Below are 20154 nucleotides of genomic sequence, written 5' to 3' on the forward strand. Positions count from 1 at the left end.
TGACCTGGGTTAGAGCTGATCTACAGTCTTGAAGCCAAGGCTGGAGGGAAGAAAACCATGCCTGGGAATGGCCATAGGAAAAGAAATACCTGGTCAGAATGCAGGTGCTGAGGCAGGGTAGCTGTCTGCTAGGATGCCCGCACGAGTCACTGGGAATCCACCAGCAAGGCTGCCACTGGAACTTGATAGAAGCGAGCACCATAGTGTGTCCACACCCGAGGGCCTCTGGCGGCAGTGGAGAAGGAGCAAGAAAAGAAAACAAGCATAAGGGCACCAGGAAGGGAGGTCCTTTCCTCCTGCAGTGTCCTTCCAGTGCTCTCTACAGACAGCATTTAGCGTGGTGCCAGTGGCAAAGGAGAAATCCTTACAGGTCTACATCTATTAACAGAAGGCATGAAAGGTAAATTTGGAGCTGAGAGACAGTAAGTTGATAACTGACATGTGGATGCAGTACCGTGTCCATGTGATCAATTGGGTGTTACCATGGCACCTGGAAGAACACTGAGAGTCTGTTGCGTACTAGGTACTATGGCACAGTGCTAATGACGTAATGAAGAGCATGATAGACCCAAATCTCTGCCCTCCTGGAACTTGCATTTAGGGTGGAGGCAGGCATCAACTTACTGATAATAAATAAGTAAACAACCAAGAAAATACATATCCTAATTAGCGCTATGATGAAAGTAAACAAGGAACTATGACAGAGACAAAGAAGGGGCCGTTTTTAGAATGGGCAGATGGGAAGACCTGTCTGAGGAAAAGGTGAAATTATGAATGACTTCGAAACAGGCAAAAAAAAGATTACTGGATCTCTAGTCTAGTGCACCCTTCAAGTTATTCTCTGCCTGTCTTCATCTTTGGACTATTTTACAACTCTGCAAATTGTAGATAATTGAGAGCAATGCAGATGAGTCTTGTCCATGGACATGCAAATATATTTTGTCCCATGAAAGTGCAATTGACTTCCCTCCACACACCCCGTAGTGGGAGAAGCCAGCAGGGAGAAGCCAGTTTTGCATATATTAAACAAATTATTATTATTTTTTTATCCTCTCCTGAGGACATTTTTGTTCAGGTAGAGTGGGAGGGAGAGAGAGGAAGAGACAGAGAGAGAAACATGGACGTGAAAGGGACACATCATGTGGCTGCCTACTACACGACCCCAACCGGGGCGGGGGACAAACCGCAACCAAGGTATGCGCCCTTAGTGAGAATCGAACCTGAGTCTCTCTGGATCGCAGGCTGACTCTCTGACCACTGAGCCAAACCGGCCAGGGCAGCAAATTAATATTTAACATTCCTGATAACTTATACATGTAACTACTCTTTGGAATCTTCTTTTATTCCATTGCAATATCTTACTGATTCCATTATTAGTTAACAAATGAAGTGAAATCTTTGATGTGTGTTCATTTTATATTCCTATGAGACTCATAACTTACCTTTTAAAAAAATAGTGATCCTTTAACACATTTAAATTAAATCCCCCCAAAACTCTAGTGTTAGGGGGTCCCTCAGCCAAGGACTACCAGCCTAACATTCACATTACATCAAGACTGAATGAGCTGATCACACGGTCTACTCCTTCATTATTTGTGTGTCAATAACACATTCCAATAATCACCTCTGCAAGACAGGGTCAAGAGAGAATTCAGGCTTTCAATTTAGAGGCTGACACACTTTTATCAAGGGTGCTCATGAAATCAAAGAAATATTGATGTTCCTAACATTGTTGGCAGTTAAAATAATGTTTAACAGATCTCTCCTTAGATATTTTTGAGCCCATGGCAGGGCTGTAGTCACAGAATCCTAGAATTTTAAAAGAGCATGGAAAACTTAGAAGTTATCTAGTTCAGACTCCTCATTTTACAGATGAATTAATCAAGTCGAGAAAGCCCAGGTGACTTGTTAAAGATCATCACGTAATCCAGTGATTTTCAACTGGTGTGCCACAAGAATTTTAAAAACATGCAATACCTATTTAGTCAGGGGCACTGACCTCTTTTCCCTTAGATTGTCAAATAAAAAAAAATGACAACAGCCAACACAACAAGAGCTGTCCCGTGTGAATGCTGCTGTCAGATCGGCAAAAATATATTTTGTTGTGTGCTGCAGAATTCTAGTAATTAGTTCATATGTACCATGAGATGAAAAAGGCTGAAAATCGCTGAACTTATCAATGGCAAACTGAGATATAACCCAGTCCCATACGCTTTCTAGTACCATGATGTTGGAGCCAACCAGAATTTCCCAAGATTCCTGACAATGCTCCCCTTTTCCTCTTCCCCCCTTTATATGTAAATACTTACTCTGAAAAAGAAGGGGAATGGTGGTGTCAGTGAGGGATAGTATATGATGAGGAAAGAGTTTAGGTTCAGAAATTGTCTTGTTTTTTCAATAGTTTTACTACTTATCTGTATTTCTGAGGTTTAATGTCTTCAGCAATGTGGGCATAAATTATTATTAAATAATAATAAGCTGCCTCAAAAGGTTATTACAAGGGTTAATAATAACATATAAAGTGCCTGGCACGTCCTGGCTGGTTTAGCTCAGCAGTTGGAGCGTCGGCCTGTGGACCAGAGAGTCCCAGGTTCAGTTCCTGCTAGGGGTACGTACCACACACACACACACACACACACACACAAAAAAAAAAAAAAAATGCCTGGCACACAGTAGGTGCTCAATAAGTTATACCTATTATTAAATGATTACTTCTCCCCCATAACAGATATATTAAAGTAACCATCCATATATGTCATAAAAACTCTTCAGTCTTTGAGAAATGCAGTTGACAATACTGACACTTTTATAATAAATTAGTACTTTTATGTGTAAATAAAAGTTACACACCCACCCACATGCAGCTGTCTGTTTAAAAAATCCATCTTTATTGAATGAACAATCTGCAATCATAAGTCAACTCTACACAAATCAATATTCTCTTCCTCTACCTCCCTCTGTTTCATTTGGATGCTTGAAAACAATTCTCTCTTTTTTTTAAATCCTCACTCAATTTTTCCATTTTTATCTTCGGATAGAGTCGGGGAGAGAGAGAAACATCGACATAAGAGAGACACATCAACTGGCCACCTCCCGCACAACCCTGACCAGGTCTGGGGACTGAACTGCAAATGAGGTACATGCCCTTGACTGGAATCTAACTCGCAACTCTTTGGTCCACCAGCCGATGCTCCAACTGCCGAGCCAAACTGACCAGGGCAAAACACTGTATTTTTAAAGTATAATAGTATTTTAAAATAGTACCTGGAGTATGAGACAATCCAAGTAAGGGCACAGCTCTGTATGCAACATCCTCTGCATAGGTGATAGAACCTTCAGAGTGGTAGTTACCCAAGGCTCATCCCATTGATAAAAATAACTATTTGTCTAATACTTTATAGTGAACAAAAAGTTTTCATATATATAATTTTAAATGTTCTTAGGAATCCAAGGAAAGGATGCTATGTCCTCTGTGTGGCAACAAAAGCAGGGGTAGGGAATACTATCCAGACATACTGGCTCACTAGGTGACTGGTTTTATATTACTGTTATTAGTTTGCTAGTAACAAAGTACCACAAAATGAGTAGTTTAGAACAACAGGCATTTACTGTCTCCTGGCACAGGAGGTCAGAAGTCGGAAATCAACCTGTTGGCAGGGCCATGCTCTCTCCCTCTGTAAGCACTAGGGAAGGGTCTGTTCTAGCCACTCTCAGCTTTGTGCACATAGTTCCTTGCCTCATTGCAGCTGTGGGGGAGGAAAACACTTTCCTCTACCTTCAAGGTTCTAATAATCAAATAGACATGAGACAGATTAGCAGAGAAAATAACCACATTTAATACATCCAGATGTATGGAAACCCCACATACATGAGAGAGCCAGAGACCCCACATGAACAAGAGGTTCAGAGACAGAAAGGGAACATGGGTATATAAGATATTCTGAGCTTAGATGAGGTAATGCACCTTGGGGCTTCAGAAGGTCACGGCAGGGAGGAGAGCAAATGTTCAGTAATTTATTCGTTTGCCCTACCATATAGATACTTAAAAACTCATTTCTGGTGATAACTCTTATCATAAGCCAGGCTCCTCATTTAAATTCTTCTAGGACCTAGAATCTAGGTAGTGAAGGTGGCAGGCAGAAGTTACTCTTTGTTGCCTTTAGCTCAAAATAATCTGCGTACCACTGAGGCATACCACTTGGGGTGACTAGCTCTGAACCTTGTACCCTTCCCCACACAGCATAACTCCAGTCTTCACATGGCATTCTCCTTGTGTGTGGGTCTGTGTGCAAATTTACCCTTTTTTAAAGGACCTCAATCACTCTGAAGGACCTCATCTTGATTTTATTTTCAAATAAGGTCACAGTCACAGGTACTAGGGTTTCTATGAATTTAGAGTGACACATTTCAATCAGTAACAATTGCCATATCCTTCCTCCTCCTAACCTTGCCAAACACTGGTGGCAAACAGCATTCATTAATTCAGTCATTCAATAAACATTTGAATGCTTATCTATCACGTTCTGTACTGAGTGGGATTTAATGCAAAAAAAAAAGAACTGGATGGAGCTCTGGTCTTTAAGAAGTCACACTTCCAAAGGAATCAGACACACGTTATTGTAGCAATGTTGGGGGTGGCAGAACAGCACCAAATGTTAGACCAGTGGAGTCACTGGGTTCAGCAACCTCAGTACTTGAGTTCTGGCTAGGAAAGAATTCAGAGTCAAGACTCAACCTAGAAGAGAACATTTATTTGGAAAATCACAGAGATAGAAGAAGTAATTTATAGAAGAAATAGGCTTAGAAAAGAAGTTATAGAGGTAAAGGAAGGGGCCCCTGGTGCTTGGGAGTAAGGAAGGTAATGGTAACAAGTGAGGAGGGGGAAGGGAAAGGCGCAGGCATGCTCCTGGGAGGGAGAGGTGCACTGGGTCTTCCATCCTCGTTTTTTAAGGGTGGAGATTTTAGGGGAGGTCCAAGCTACTATTCAGTAGCTTTCCAGCTGTGTCCTTTCAGGGTTGTGGTTTCCACTGATTGATTGGTCAGTGCTAGGGAAGGAAGGTCATTCTTCAATGAAGCTGGTCCTGAGATCAGCCTTGGTGTGGTTGGTCGGTTTTGCTGCTTTTATGGGCCTGGAGTTGAAATACAACTAAAGCCTAGATGTTATCTTTGGGGAGGAAAGTTCAGGGGGTCCAAACTGTGTGACCAGCAATATGCTAGGGGAGGAAAGGTCGCCCTACAATTGTCCTTTGCTAGGCACCCAGGGCTTTCCACCCTGGTGACCTTCTGCACCTGGTACCATTATCCTTGTTCTGCTCACGTCTAGCTCCCTACCACAGTAGTAACTGCAATTATTGAGCACCTACTTTGTGCTGGTGTTAACACAGGCACTTTTCATTCAGTCTTCTCAACAGCGTGAAAAGTGGTGTATCAGATACCTGGTGGGCTGGGGGAGATCCTAAATCTGCTGGGGAGTGGGGACAGGAGTATTTTCACAAATTAAAGTTGCACTTCACCTGAATCTAAAGGACTGTGTGGAAATATACTAGGTAGGGCAAAGGTGGTTGTAGTGAGCAGCAGATTCCAAAGGAGAGCATTTTATAGAGAAAAAATAACAAAGAGTAAAAGTTAAGAGATACAGATTGTATACTCTACAGAGGGCTGGGATTTTAGCCTGTTTTCTTCTCTCCTGTATCTCCAGCACCGTGAGCAGTGTGGGCTTCAATCAGTAATCCTTGGATGAATATAAGGTCATCACATGAATAAGGGGTGGCAGGGCCTGCAGGTCGTTCTCCTTGGTAAGATGGGCCAAGGCCGCACTAAACGTTAAGAGTAGGGCTGACATACTGTTGATATGTTGCTGATAGCAAGGAATGACAAGAAGTCCAGGAACGCGTGGCAACCGTCCTGCCAATTACCCTTCTTCCCCAGAGCACGTACGAGGGTACAGCATCGCGGGGTCCATAAGAAATGGCGCTGCACACTCCAAGGGACGGTTCTTTGCACAAAGCTGGATTGAAGCACGTGGTTTGGGCATCAAAGTCGACGTGGAGCCTCCTACTTTGCTGCATCCAGCCCACCCTGCTCCTCACCCCCCGCCGCGACCCCTCGCTGACTCTCGGAGGGTACAAAGCCATCCACCGGCCTTCCAGGGAGCCCCAGCAGCGCAGCGCCCCAGCGCGCCCGCCTGCCCGCCCCGCCCGACTTCCCTCGGGAACGCAGGGGAAGTGCACGCGCACCTCCTCAAGCAGAGCGCGCGCCCGTGAGCTTCCCGCAGCCCCGTGCTCATCCGGGTCTCGGCGAGCCTCAGCCAATGTGGGTGCTCCTGGCCAGCGGAGGCGGAGCTAAGCCTTCCCTCACGTGGGGCCTGTGATCACCCGGGGCGCTTGCAGGCAATCGCGACCGGCCGGCGGAAAAAAAGGGACTGAGCTAGAGGAGCCCAGCGTCTGGGAGAGGGCCGACGGTTTTGAGACCGCATGGCTGCCGCCCCCTAAGAGCGACTGAAGCGCGGGCACATTCCCCAGTACGAGCCGCTGTAGTAAACACACTTCAGAAACGTGAGGTGCCGGTGGTCACGTGGGCAGCGCGCCTTCCAATGAGGAGCCGGGGGCGGGGCCGAGGCCGCTGACGCGGCGGTGGTGGCGGAGTCACCCGGGCCGGCTCGAGACCGGTCACCGGCCGGCAACCGTCCAGCGGCCTCGACTACCGCCTCCGTGCTCCGTCCTCACTCCTGGGCCGAGCGGCAGCCTGGCCGACAGAGGCCGAATCCGTGCTCATCCCGCCGGGTGGCTCGCCTCGGGCGGGCCGCTTTTCCCCGGGGACCGCCGCGGTGGGGCGAGGTTTCCGTGACGAACCTCCTGGGGCTGCGGGTGCCGGCTCGGGCTGTCGTGGCGGCTCGAGCTCCTACAACTTGCTCACCCTCCGGGCGTCCGAGGCCCTCGAAGTTATGCGTGTCGTCCAGGCGACTGCGGCAGGCGCTGGCTCCTAACGGGCGTCACCCCCGGACTCCGCGCACCGGGCAACCTCCATTCAGCTTCCAGCTGCGCCTCCAGCGCCCTCTCCCTCCCCCTCCTCGGACTCATTTCTTCCTCTGCCCTCCGGGCCGCCCTGACCTCACTCCTGGGGCGCGGCGATTCTCCTGGAAGCGGCGGGGTCGGCGATGAGCCGGACCCTCGCCGCCTGAATCTCGGCGGAGGACCTCGGGCGGCCCCGCCGCGGCCCGGGATGGGGGTGAACGCGGTGCACTGGTTCCGCAAGGGGCTCCGGCTCCACGACAACCCCGCCCTGAAGGAGTGCATTCAGGGCGCCGACACGATCCGCTGCGTCTACATCCTCGACCCCTGGTTCGCGGGCTCCTCCAGCGTGGGCATCAACAGGTGGCGGTGAGTCCGAATCGCGGGGGGAACTGGTTTCGGTGTCAGGGGAGCGGGGCTTGACGGTCAGCCCAGCCCGACTTCCACGCGGGGCCGCCCTGCTCGTGCTGTTTCCAGCGTCAGTGCTGCTCTGCGTGCTGGTGGAAGGACCGGCCGGGTCTCGGCCGGAGGGTGCTGGCAGCTTGGGACACCCCGGCCGCGGTGTGCGAGTTACGTGTCTCGACGCTAATGGGGACTCTTGCCCGGGTTGGTGGGGAATTCTCCGTGGCGGAATCAAAGACACACCCTCCCACTTATCAGTGGCCCGTGGGTTGATTTTCTTGGCCTCTCTGTGGCATTCGAGAGGATTGCGGTTTTTAATGTTTACGGTTGTGCCCCGGTAATTCATAGTATGGAGAAAATTATTCATTCAGTGCAGTCGCCTCCAAACCCAGTTTTCTTCCACCTTGAGGTTGACGAAGGGAAAGCAAGGGAAATAACCTTATCTGGTTTCCCTTTGCTCAGCCCTTCCTCTCGGACTCCCCCTCATGGTTGGCTGGACAAAGCACAGGTTTTTTTTTTTTCTTTTCTTTCTAGGCAAAGTATAATCCTTCTAGGGATCAGAGGACTGGAGGAAACCTTAGAGTCGCTTGATGATCTTTTCCTGAAACGCCAGGCTAGTTGGCTGTCAGGCCCTCTGGTGGAAATGAAAGTGTTCAATGAACAGATGGTTGATCGCCTACTGTATACCAGGCATTGCTTTAAACACCAGGGATATAGCCTTGAGTAAAACAGACCAAAATTCTTCTCCTTTTCGAGCATATGCTTCAGAAAGTAAGATAATATCGTGTTTGGTGGTGATAAATGCTTTGGAGAAATATAGAGCGGAGAAAGGAGAACAAGAAGACAAGAGGGTGGGATTAGAGTTGCAATTTTACATGGGGTGATTGGGGAAAACTCAGAGAAGGTGGCAGTGAACAAGGTGATGAAGCACATATGCGCTGTCTAGAGCGAGGCGTTCCAGGCGGTGGGCACAGCAGGGAAAGGCCTTGGGAAGAAACAGCAGAAGCCGCTGTGACTGAAGCAGAACAGGTGAGAGGGAAAGTAGTAGACGAGGTCAGAGATGTAACAGGGCCATATTGGGTAGAGCTTTATAGGTAGTCAAGATTTGGGCTTTTCTCTTTGAATGAGAAAAGAGGGGGAATAATTGCAGGATTATGAGCAGAGAAGTGACATGATCTGACTTAAGTTTGGAAAAATTTCTGTGGCTGTGGTTCTGAGAACAGACTGAATTGGAGGAGGTGGGAGTGTGCAGGTGGACAAGAAGCAGGAAGATCAATTAGGAGGCTGTGTTCATCTAGGTGACAGGTGATAATGGCTTGGACCATAGTGATAGTGGTGGATGTGGTGAGTAGTCAAACGTTGAATATATTTTGAAGGCAGAATCCACAGTGTTGGGAGGTTTGATATGTGGTGTGAGAGAAAGAGGAATTAGGAATACTTTCAAAATATTTGGCTTGAGGAACTGGAACGATGGAACTGTACTTTGCTAAGAAAGTGAAGTTAGTCATAGAACCCTTTGGAAGGGTGTTTGGAATTCTCTTTTGAACTTGATTAAGTTTGAGATGTTTATTACACATCCAAGTGGAGATAGCAGATAGGCAGTTGGAGTTCAGGGCAGAAATCCCAGCAGGAGGTATAAATTGGAAAGTCATCAGTTTATATATACTATTTAAAGCTATTCATCCATCCATTCATTGAACATATATTTATCATGCATTTAATATATATCAGGCACTGTTTTAGGTGCAGGGCATTCAGCTTAAACAAAATAACTTAAAAAAAAAATCCGTACCCTTTGAAGCTACATTCTAGTGAAGCCATGAAATTGCTGTATATGAGAACTTTAAGAAAGGAAGTATCCCCCTGGCTAGTTTGGTTCAGCAGTTAGAAGGTCGGCCCTCCGACGGAAGGGTCGCAGGTTCAATTCCCAGTCAAGGGCACATACCTGGGTTGCAGATTTGATCCCCAGCCCTGGTTGGGGTTGTGCCGGAGGAAACCAGTGCATGTGTTTCTCTCACATTGATGTTTCTCTCTCCCCTCCCTCCCACTCCTCTCTTCCATTCTATCTAAAAATCAATAGAAGATATCCTTGAGTGAGGATTAACAGAGAGAGAGAGTTTTTCAACTGTAATTGAAAAATAAATTTTTTAAGAAAGAGAAAGGAGGTCCATGGACTGAGCCTTGGGTATTCTAATGTGTAGATATTGAGAAAGAACATCTAGTAAGATATGAAGAAAACCCAGAAGAGTATAATGTCTAAGAAGCTAAGTAAAGAAAGTATTTTGAATAGAGTGTTTTACCTATGTCAAGTGCTGTTGACAGGTCAGGTGAGATGAGGATGAAAAATTTTAAATTGTATATATAGCATTTTGAGGCCATTCATAATCTTGAATAGAGTGGTTTCAGTAGTGTAGAGGCAAAAACCTTTTTGGAATGGCTCAAGAGAAGCTCACAGGAGAAAGCTGGGAGACAACTCACATAGACAGCTCTTTTAGGGAGTTTTGGTGTAAGGGGATCAGAGAAATTGTGGGATGTAAAGTCAAGAGAGGATTTTTTTTTTTAAGATGGAAGAAATTACAGTATGTTTGCACGTTGATGGGAATGATACAGCAACTGTATATAAAACACTCATTAGCAGAATTAGTGTCATTAACTTAACACTGATTCTGGGAAAAGATGGTAAAGGTAATATATTTTAATGTATTAATAATATCTTACAGTAACAGAGTAATAATTCCCTTTTCATAAGATTGTTAGAAGGATTAAATTACTTAACAAATGTAAAATGCTCAAAATGTGAGTGGTAGTAGTGAATGCTTGTCATTTACTATTAAATTGGAAGCCCTAGGTAAATAATATCTAATTAAATGTCTATAGTAAGTTTCTTCTAGAGCAGTTGTATATCGTTTAACTTTGGATACCCAGCAACTCACATTGTCAAATAACGAGTGAAATAAAACTGGTAAGCACAATAGGAGTAGTCTCACATTTTCCTTTTTAAAATGATAGGTAAAGATGTAAATAATGAATAGAGACAGACTGTTTTCTTCTACTGTAGACTAAGTTATAAAAAGTCAGGGACAGCCCTGGCCGGTTTGGCCCAGCCGTTGGAGTGTCAGCCTGCCATCCAGAGAGACCCGGGTTCAGTTCCTGCTAAGGGCATGTACCTCGGTTGCAGTTTGTCCCCGGCCCTGAATGGGTCGTGTGAGTGGCAGCCACTCGATGTGTCCCTTTCATGTCGAAGTTTCTCTCTCTCTTTCCCTCTCTCCCTCCCACTCTATCTGAACAAAAAATGGAAAAATGTCCTCGGGTGAGGATAAATAATAATAATAATAAAATTGCAAATATGATCATGCCCTTTATTCTTTAAAATCTTTCAATGACATTTTCTTACCCTTAGGTTCAAGTTCAAAAAACCATAGAGTGTGGTTTAAAGTCCCTGTGTATTCGTCTTCTGCTTCTTTTTCTAGTCTTGGAGATTGCTTCACTGAGGCATTTGAGCTGAACCTTGAAGAGTGAGATGGATCTTAATAAACAGAATGGAGGGAAGAGAATTCCAGGCAAAGGGAAGAAAATTCCAGACTGAGGAAATAATATGAGGGAAGGCACAGTATTCTGATACTGATGAGGAGGCTGGTATGACTGAATCATATGGTGCATGAAAGACAGGAGGTGCTGTTTAGTATTTTTTTGGTCTAGTACTCCATTTGGTTGCGAGTCAAAGAGCCTTATGCAGAGAGAGAGTTGATTGGCAAGTATAATGGAACAATCCAAGGGAAACTGGATTCAGACAAGACAATCTCTAGGACCATATTTCTTTCTTTGTATCTCCAAACTTCACTTATACTGCATTGGCTTTTCAGGCAGGCTGTCCTCTGGTGGTAAAATGTAACAATAACCGTAGCGGTTAAAAAGCATAAGCCTTGGCCCCAGAAGTCTCAGCAGTGCTCTGTGGCACTTCAGTAGCTCTGTTTAGGTCAGTTTCATTTCTTTTCTTTTCTTTTCTTTTCTTTCTTTCTTCTTTTTTTTTTTAATCCTCACCTGAGGATATGTTTTTCATTGATCCTAGTAGAGAGAGAGGAAGGGGGAGGAGAGAGAGAGAGAAAGAGAGAGAGAGAGAGAGAGAGAGAGAGAGAGAGAGAGAGAGAGAGAAACATTGGTCATTTGCTTGCCATATATACCTCAACCAGGAATTAAACCCCCAACCTGAGTATGTGCAATCATTTGGTACACGGGGCACTCTAATCAACTGAGACACTGGCCAGGGCTTGGGCCCATTTCGGAACCAATTATTGTACACCTCTGATTGTCTGATCTGGAATTGTGTTCCTCATGGGTGGAATCAGCTCTACTGGACTGAAGTAACTAAAGTAGAATGAGTAGGAAGTGGGTGGATATCCTAAAACAACAGATGCCTATTATATAAGAACTCAGATCAGAAGGTGGGACCAAGTCAGAAAAACTTTGGTTCCTGTTTGAGGAAATATAACTTTGGCAGCTGAGTAAAATGATAGAGGAAAGAGACAATATAATAATGTGGAGGCTTCATCAACAGTTAAGTTGAAAGATAATACAGGCTGAATTAGGGAAAAGGCTAAAAGGAAAGGGAAGAAACAAGAGAGTGATTATAGAGGTGCAATGGCCAGTTTGTGACTGCCTGGACAAGGCAGTTTCATAAAGGAGGATGTGAGGGCGAGAGTAAAATGTAAGATTCTCATGCTTTTGAATAAACCATATTTAGAAGAGGAAATTAGTATATTTATTTTGGTCATTGATAAATGTGAGGTACTGCTAAGATAGCAACATGGGAAATGGAGATAAGGAGAGTTCAAGTTTGGGGGTTATAGATGTTAGAGCTGTGGATATGGGAATAATTCCTATATAAAAGGTGAAACATGACTGATGATATTGGATAGAATAAGATCCATCAAAACCTTGGTGAATACTATAGTTAAGATGTAGGGAACTGGAGAAGGAGAGTGAGGAGAATCAGAGAGGTTGAAGAGGGGCCAGGAGAGTATTGTGTCATGGAAACCAAAGGTGGCAAGAGTTTTATTATTTGTGCTAAAGAAGGCAGGTTAGGTAGGATGAGTTTTGACAGTTATTCGGAAAAATCGTCAGATTTGGAAATGGGCACAAGAAATTATTGTGAATCTTGAATGCTGGGCATTGGACCCTCCAGGAACTTAGAGGACCCTCCGCAAATTATATTATTCTGAGCTAGAGATATGCACCTTCATCCTTGGTTCACTAGACTGTTTTACAACTCTATAAAAAGAGATAAAAGTTAAGTTGTAGAAAACTGATTAACAGAACAAATGTTTCATGCCCATACAAATTACTCCTGTTATGCTATGCAAATGAATTTGTAGAGTGGACACTATAAATCTCTAAGTCACATTCTTGTTTTTTTTTTCTTTTTTATTGTTGTTGTTGTTTTTTTTAGAGAAAGAAAGAGGAGGGGAGAACGAGATAGAAATATAGATTGGCTGCCTTCTGCATGCCCCTACTGGGGATCGAGCCTGCCACCTGAGTGTGTGCCCTAAGCTGGAATGGAACTGGGACCTGTCAGTCCTTGGGGCTGATGCTCAGTCCACTGAGCCACTCTGGCTGGGCTCTAAGTCACATTCTTACATAAACCAGTCTTAACATCTTACTGATTCCTTCATTCACTAATGAGTTAAATAAAATCTTTGCCATATATTAATTTCATATTTGCATGAGAGTTATGGTTTTTCCATTTTGAAAATTATACTTTAACTGTTACAAAGGTCTTTGGTAAACTGAGAGAGTAGCTTTAATGTAATTGTAAAGACTGAAGTCAGGTTGTATAGGGTGTTACTGAATGTGTGTGTGGCCGGTGTGGGGGAGAAGGGCAATGATTGAGGGCTTAGTGAAGAGGGAGAAGTAAGACATAAGTTTGAATGCACTAGTTCTGAACAGGCTGAGGGAAAATTAATTTGGGGCAGATCATCAGACTTAAAGCCAGGACAATAAAATTACCAGGCTTTTGGTCAAGATACAATGACAGAAAATACAATATATAGATGGTGAAGCCCCCACTGTGGAGTTCTTTGAATGACAAACTGGGGTGTAAAATATTTGGCTGTCCCAAAACCTAAATTTAAATCCCTGCTTTAAGTAGGACTAACCTTGGGTAAGTCACTCCCCCTTCATTTTATTAATTCAGAAAACGTTCATTAAGAGCCTGTTACCCGCCAGGCACTTTGTAAGGCATTGGGGATACAAAGATGAAAGTCTTGGTTTTTGCTCATAAGGAAACTTTTACACCACTAAAGGACTAATAATTAGAATATAGAATGTTAAATAGGACCTCTGTAGAAATATGGAAAGATAATCATGGGAGCACAGAGAAGAGACAACCCTGGGGGAGAGAAGGAGGAATTAGGAGTAGGGTGGTGGTGGTGAGTGTGTTGGGGGTTAGAGGGAAAGGGAAGGGGATGAGTTTGAGAGGATGAGTTCAAGAAAGTTTTAGAATACTTCTTAAAAAAATTTATCTTTATTGTTGAAAGTGTTATAGATGTCTCCCCGTTTTCCCCCAATGACCCCCTCCTCCCTGCTCCTCCCGTGGCCCCCCCACCCCTCCTTCACTACACTGTTGTCTGTGTCCATTGATTATGCATATAAGTTCTTTGGTTTATCTCTTCCCACGCCACACCCCCTTCCCTCTGAGGTTTGTTAGTCTGTTCCCTACTTCCAAGTTCTTGATGAAGGGGATCCTTGATTTAGTGACCTAATATGAAAAGCAAGGTACTCATACCATTGATTATTTTAAAGAGGCGAGCTTAAAAAATAACACATTTTAAAGTGTATTTTAATTTGACAGCCTTGATGTAGGGCAAAATTCCACACCTAAATTTTCCTGCTCACTTCTTTTATGCCTTAGGTCTTCTCATCTAGGCACATACTTGAATTCCTCATGATTTTGTATCTTCCATCTCCTGCTCTGACCTCTGTCTTGAGTTCCAGACCCTCATATCCAGTATTTTTTTCTTTTGTTAATCCTTACCTGAGGATATTTTCCCATTGAATTTTAGATAGAGTGGAAGGGAAGGAAGGAGGGAGGTAGAGAGAGAGAGAGAGGAGAGAGAGACAGAAATATCAATATGAGAGAGAGAGCAAGAGAGAGAGAAATATCAATGAGAGAGAGAGAGAGTGAGAGAGAGAGAGAGAGAGAAATATCAATGTGAGAGAAACACATCCATTGGTTGCCTCCCACACAACCCTTACTGGGGCCAGGGATGGAACCTGCAACTCAACTTTGGTTCTAGGGCCAGAGCTCTAACTGCTGAGCTAAACTGGCCAGGCCATATCCAGTGTTTTTACTCAGATTTGAATTAAGCATCTTAAGCTAAGTCTTGCTCTCACTCCCCCATCTTCCATGGTTTCTCTAAATCATTGATTCTCAACCTTCCTAATGCCGTGACCCTTTAATACAGTTCCTCATGTTGTGGTGACCCCCCAACCATAAAATTATTTTCGTTGCTACTTCATAACTGTAATTTTGCTACTGTTATATCTTAGGCAACCCCTATGAAAGGGTCGTTCTACCCCCAAAGGCATCGCGACCCACAGGTTGAGAACTGCTGCTCTAAATCATAATAAATAGCAACATTCACCTTGTTGCTCTGTAAAAACCTAGTAGCCATCTTTCCTTCATTTCTTTTTTCCCTCACAACCTCATGTCTAGTCTTTCAGCAATTATTATGGCTTTTCCTTCAAAATAACTTCACTATCCATTCAGATTTCACCCTTCCACTGCTGTCATGTTACCCAAGTCACCAGCGTTTCTGGCAGGACTACTGCAATAGCCTCTTAACTTCTCTACTTCCATTTTTATACCCGCCTTCCCAGTCTGTTCTATGTGGAAGTCAGAGTAATATTTTTAAAACCTTAATCAGATCAGGTCATTCCTATGCCTCAGCCCTTAGCAGGGATCATTCCTTCAGTATCCCTCCTCAGAGACTGTCAAGTAATTGTCCCTACTCCTTCCCCAAACTTCCCATTTTCCACTTTTATCTCTTTGCTTTGTTTTTTTTTTTTTTTAATGACATTTATCACCACCTAAATTTATATGTTAATTGATTTACTTCTTTATTGTCTTACTCCTTCCTTAAATTACACAAAAGAGGGATTGATTTATTATTGGTTCCTCAGCCCTATAATAGTCCTTCTCAGTGGAAGGTCCAGGGACACTCACTGGTTCCTGAGACTCCGGGTATCTGTGAAGTCAGAACAATTTTCATAATAACACTGAGACATTATTTGATTTTCTGTTATTCTCTCACATGTGTACAGTATTATTTTCCAGAAGCTGCATGATAAGGGATCACATTATTGCTGTGATGGCTAATGGAGTGTATGCTGGTGTATTCTTATATTTAAAATTTTTTTAGCTTTAATTTCTCACAAACATGTTGATAAATATTACCTATATGACAAAGCTCTTTGGGGTTACTGAGTAATTTTTAAGACTATAAAGGGTCCTGAGACCAAAAAGTTTGAAAACTGCTGCCCTAGAATAACACCTGGCATATGATAGGTAGGTGTTCAATATGTACTTGTGGATTGAATGTATAAATTAATATTTTTCTGATTTTGTTGATGGAGTTTCATGTTGGCTTTCATGCATAAGTTACACCCAGAGCCTGATGTTGCCTATCATTTTCTTTAAAATTGGTTAAAACCTTAAATACCCTTGAGAAGTATACTTGAGTACCAAATTTCTTTAGTATTTTTTTTCTGATCTATTATAACTATCTTATCACAGTTATTTTTTTGGTGATTCTCCTTTTATCAAGCCTTTTTGAAGCATTCAATTTAGTTTTCAATAAAATGGCTTTTTTTTTTTTTACACTCATTTAATTAGGGTATATAAAATTTAATTAAATTATGTGGTTACAGTAAGAAGTTCAGCTGGCATAAACAGGTTTGAGTAATGCAATTTACTCGTCATAGCTAGTACTTTCACTAATTGGAACAGGAATCAGGTGTACTAGAAAACAATAGCCTGCTGTTCTCAAGCTAAAATTAACCATGGCCATCAGTCAATATGGCTTGTATATGTTTTACAAAGGATATAGAGGGATTGCATAGTTTCCGTGATGATAATAGCAAAAATAATTATTAGTAATACAAAAGATGTAACTACAGGTTCTCAAATTTTGACATTTTAAAATAGATTCTTACATAATTTTATTTGGTTTGGATTGCATATTTGTTTTAATTAGATATTAGTGTTTCCTAGAGATAAAGAAAAAAATGTTATTTTATAAATGGAATTCTATTGACTAGTTATTTTTGCCATTCTTATGTAATCCCAGCTCTGTCTCCTCAATAGCAACATTAACAACAAACTAAATATCTTAATGATGCTTGTGGGTTTTCTTATTTTGCTGTTTTAAGTGATATGGACCAGCAGAAATTAAAAGTCTATAAATAGGATGACAATATTAAATTACTGTCCTGTAATGTCTGTGTACTAGAGAATGTACATGCCCAGTCTTTATATAGATATTAACATATAATGGGTTGTCTTACTCTAATTTTCGGGTTAAAATAGCTTTTTTTTTTAATCCTCACTCAAGGATATTTTTCCATTCATTTTCAGACAGAGTGGGAGGGAGAGATAGAGAGAAAAACATCGATGTAAGAGAGACACATCAATTGGTTGCCTCCCCCCTGACCCTGACCAGGGACAGGGACCGAACCACAACTGAGGTACATGCCCTTGACTGGAATTAAACCCGTGACCCTTTGGTCCATGGGTCCAGCTGTTGGCCGACGCTCCAACTGTTGAGCCAAACAGGCCAGGGCTAAAATACCTTTTTATTACAGGGTTTAGTGTAACTTTTGTATTGAGTTACAATCTTGGGTTATATAATGGAAATAGAAAGGAAAGAGTGAATTAAAGGGAAATACTAAATATGATTTGGTGACATATATGAGAGATTTTATTTTATTTAGTTAGTTAATCCTCACCAGAGGATATTTTTTTCATTGATTTTTAGAGAATGAAAGGGAGGGAGGGAAGGGGAGGGGGGAGAGAGAGAGAGAGAAAGAAACAGAGAAATGTCAAATGACACATCAATTGGTTTGCCTCCCGCATGCAACCCAGGTATAGCCCTTAACTGGAATTGATCCAATGGACCTTTTGTGTGGGGGCTAATGCTTTAACCACTGGGCCACAAGGGCCAGGGCTATATGGGAGATTTTAGAAAAGGAGGAGACAATGATGATTCCAAGTTTGAGACCCCAGAGAGGGAGCTATAAAGTCAGAAGGGGTTAGTTTGGAGGTTAGGATGATAAGTTTGTTTTTAAGGTGTATCAAAGTTAGGGTAACAGCAGGGTATCCAGGTACAATTGGTTAACAGGACTGAAAGCTAAGAAGGGAAGTAGGGATAGATGTGTGTATGTAATTGGAAATAATCCTTTCTGAGGTGATAATTAAAAGTAGGAAAATTATGAAAACACTGAAATAGGGACATATGGGGAAAAAGGAATGGCAGTCTGATCTTTGAAAAAATATGCATGTTAAACTTTTTGTACTCAAATTTTTATGGCTTATATCATTAATGATAAGCTTCAAAGGGCCTTTTCTACTGAAATATGACTTAAATGTTTATATGGTTTTCTAATACATTTATTTTATTTTTTATTAATTAATTATTTTTGTTACAGATGTTTCTCCTTTTCCCCCCACTGATTACCCCCTCCTCGTCCCTCCCCACCCTGTCCTCAGCTTTGTTGTCCATGTCCATTGTTCATGCACACATGCATATAAGTTCTGTGGTTTATCTCTTTCCCTCATCCCCTCTTCTGGGGATTGTCAGTCTGTACCCCACTTCCACGTCTCTGGGACTACCCCATTCCTCAGACTGTTATGTTCATTATATTCCACAAATAAGTGAGATCATATGATACTTGTCTTTCTCTGTTTGGCTTGTTTCTCTTAGGATAATAATTTCCAGGTCCCTCCATGTCATCTCAAAGGATAAGAGATCTTTCTTTCTTACAGCTGCATAGTACTCCATTGTGTATATGTACCACTGCTTTTTTATCCATTCATCTACTGACAGACATTTGGGCTGTTTCCAGATCTTAGTTATTGTTAATAGTGCTGCTACGAACATGGGGATACAAATATTCTTTCTGATTGGTGTTTCAGGCTTCTTAGGGTATATTCCTAGCAGTGGTGGGATCACTGGGTCAAATGGAAGTTCAATTTTTAATTTTTTGCGGTAACACTATATTGTTTTCCATAGTGGCTGCACCAGTCTGCATTCCCACCAGCAGTGTACCAGAGTCCCCTTTTCTCCACACCCTCGCCAACACTTGTTGTTTGATGATTTGTTGATGGCGGCCATTCTGACAGGTGTGAGGTGATAGCTCATTGTTGTTTTAATTTGCATCTCCTAATGATTAGTGATGTTGAGCATTTCTTCATATGTCTCTTAGCCATTTGTATGTCCTGTTTGGAGAAGTGTCTATTTAGTTCCTCTGCCCATTTTTTAATTGGGTTCTTTGTTTTCCTTTTGTTGAGTTGTGTGAGCACTCTCTATATATTGGAAATTAACCCCTTACCTGATATATCATCGGCAATTATGCTCTCCCATACAGTGGGTAGCCTTTCCATTTTGATGATTGTATCTTTTTGCTGTGCAGAAGCTTTTGAGTTTGATGTAGTCCCTTGTGTTCATTTTCTCCTTTGTTTCTGATGCCTTAGGTGATGTATCGGTGAAAATTCTGCTGCGTATGATGTCTGAAATTTTGTTGCCTACAGTTTCTTCTGGGATTTTTATGGATTCATGAGTCACATTTAAGTCTTTTATCCATTTTGAGACATTTATATTTTTATACATAAAAACTTGCATTATATCTAGAAGTTATATTGACACTGCAGTTGAGCTCTAACATTTTCCCCCAAAATGACACTATTAATTGAATAATAGCCCCACTGAAATGTTATTCATACAGTAAAATTTTAATATTTTGAGGTCTATTTCTAGGCTGTTTAATGTTTAAAATGTGAATTTTTTCTAATGAAAAATATAATTATAAATAAAGCAATATGAAGAAATTATCTTTTTTTTTCTTTTAATCCTCACCTGAGGACATTTTTCCATTTATTTTCAGATGATGTGGAAGGGAGGGAGGGAGGGAGAGAGAGAAACATCTATGTGAGAGAAAAGCATCGATTGGTTGCCTTCCACATGGCCCCAACCAGTGCCAGGGACGGAACTGCAATCGAGGTACAGGCCCTTGACTGGAATTGAACCTGAGACCCTTTGGTCCATGGGCCACTGCTCTAACCACTGAACAGAACTGCGAGGGCTGAAGAAAGCACCTACATCACTCCTGAAAAGTATACTATTCGTAATAGTTTCAAACATTGAAAATATAAATGCATATGGATATGTTGCATATTTATCCATAAACTTCGGCATCTTATTAAAAAAATGTGAGTAATTCGCCCTGGCTGAGTAGCTCATTTGGTTGGAGCATTATCCCATACACTAAAAGCTTGTGAGTTTGATTTCCGTTCAGGGCATATACCTAGATTGCAGTTTTGATCCCTGGTCGGGTGCATACTGGGAGGCAGCCAATTGATATTTCTCATATCAATGTTTCTCTTTCTCTCTCTCTCTCTTTTCCCTCCTCTCCCTCCCTTTCTCTCTCGTCCCCTCTCAAATCAATAAAAACATATCATTGGGTGCGGATG

The 20154-nt window shown here is 42.5% G+C and overlaps 1 protein-coding gene across 3 annotated transcripts in view; it reads left to right on the forward strand.

Annotated features, from left to right (window-relative positions):
- The first annotated feature begins 6641 nt into the window (after positions 1-6641).
- Positions 6642-20154, forward strand: part of CRY1 (cryptochrome circadian regulator 1) — a 74853-nt gene continuing 61340 nt past the window's right edge. For 2 of the 3 annotated variants that reach the window (XM_036252761.1, XM_036252762.1), the window contains exon 1: positions 7122-7379. In XM_036252761.1, the coding sequence (XP_036108654.1) occupies positions 7222-7379 (158 nt within the window). In that variant the 5' untranslated portion in view covers positions 7122-7221. Of the gene's footprint in view, positions 7380-20154 lie in introns of all 3 variants that reach the window. The other variant, XM_036252760.1, reaches the window with a different exon arrangement.

The sequence above is a fragment of the Molossus molossus genome, unplaced genomic scaffold, assembly GCF_014108415.1.
Source record: "Molossus molossus isolate mMolMol1 unplaced genomic scaffold, mMolMol1.p scaffold_m16_p_10, whole genome shotgun sequence".
Taxonomy (NCBI): domain Eukaryota; kingdom Metazoa; phylum Chordata; class Mammalia; order Chiroptera; family Molossidae; genus Molossus; species Molossus molossus.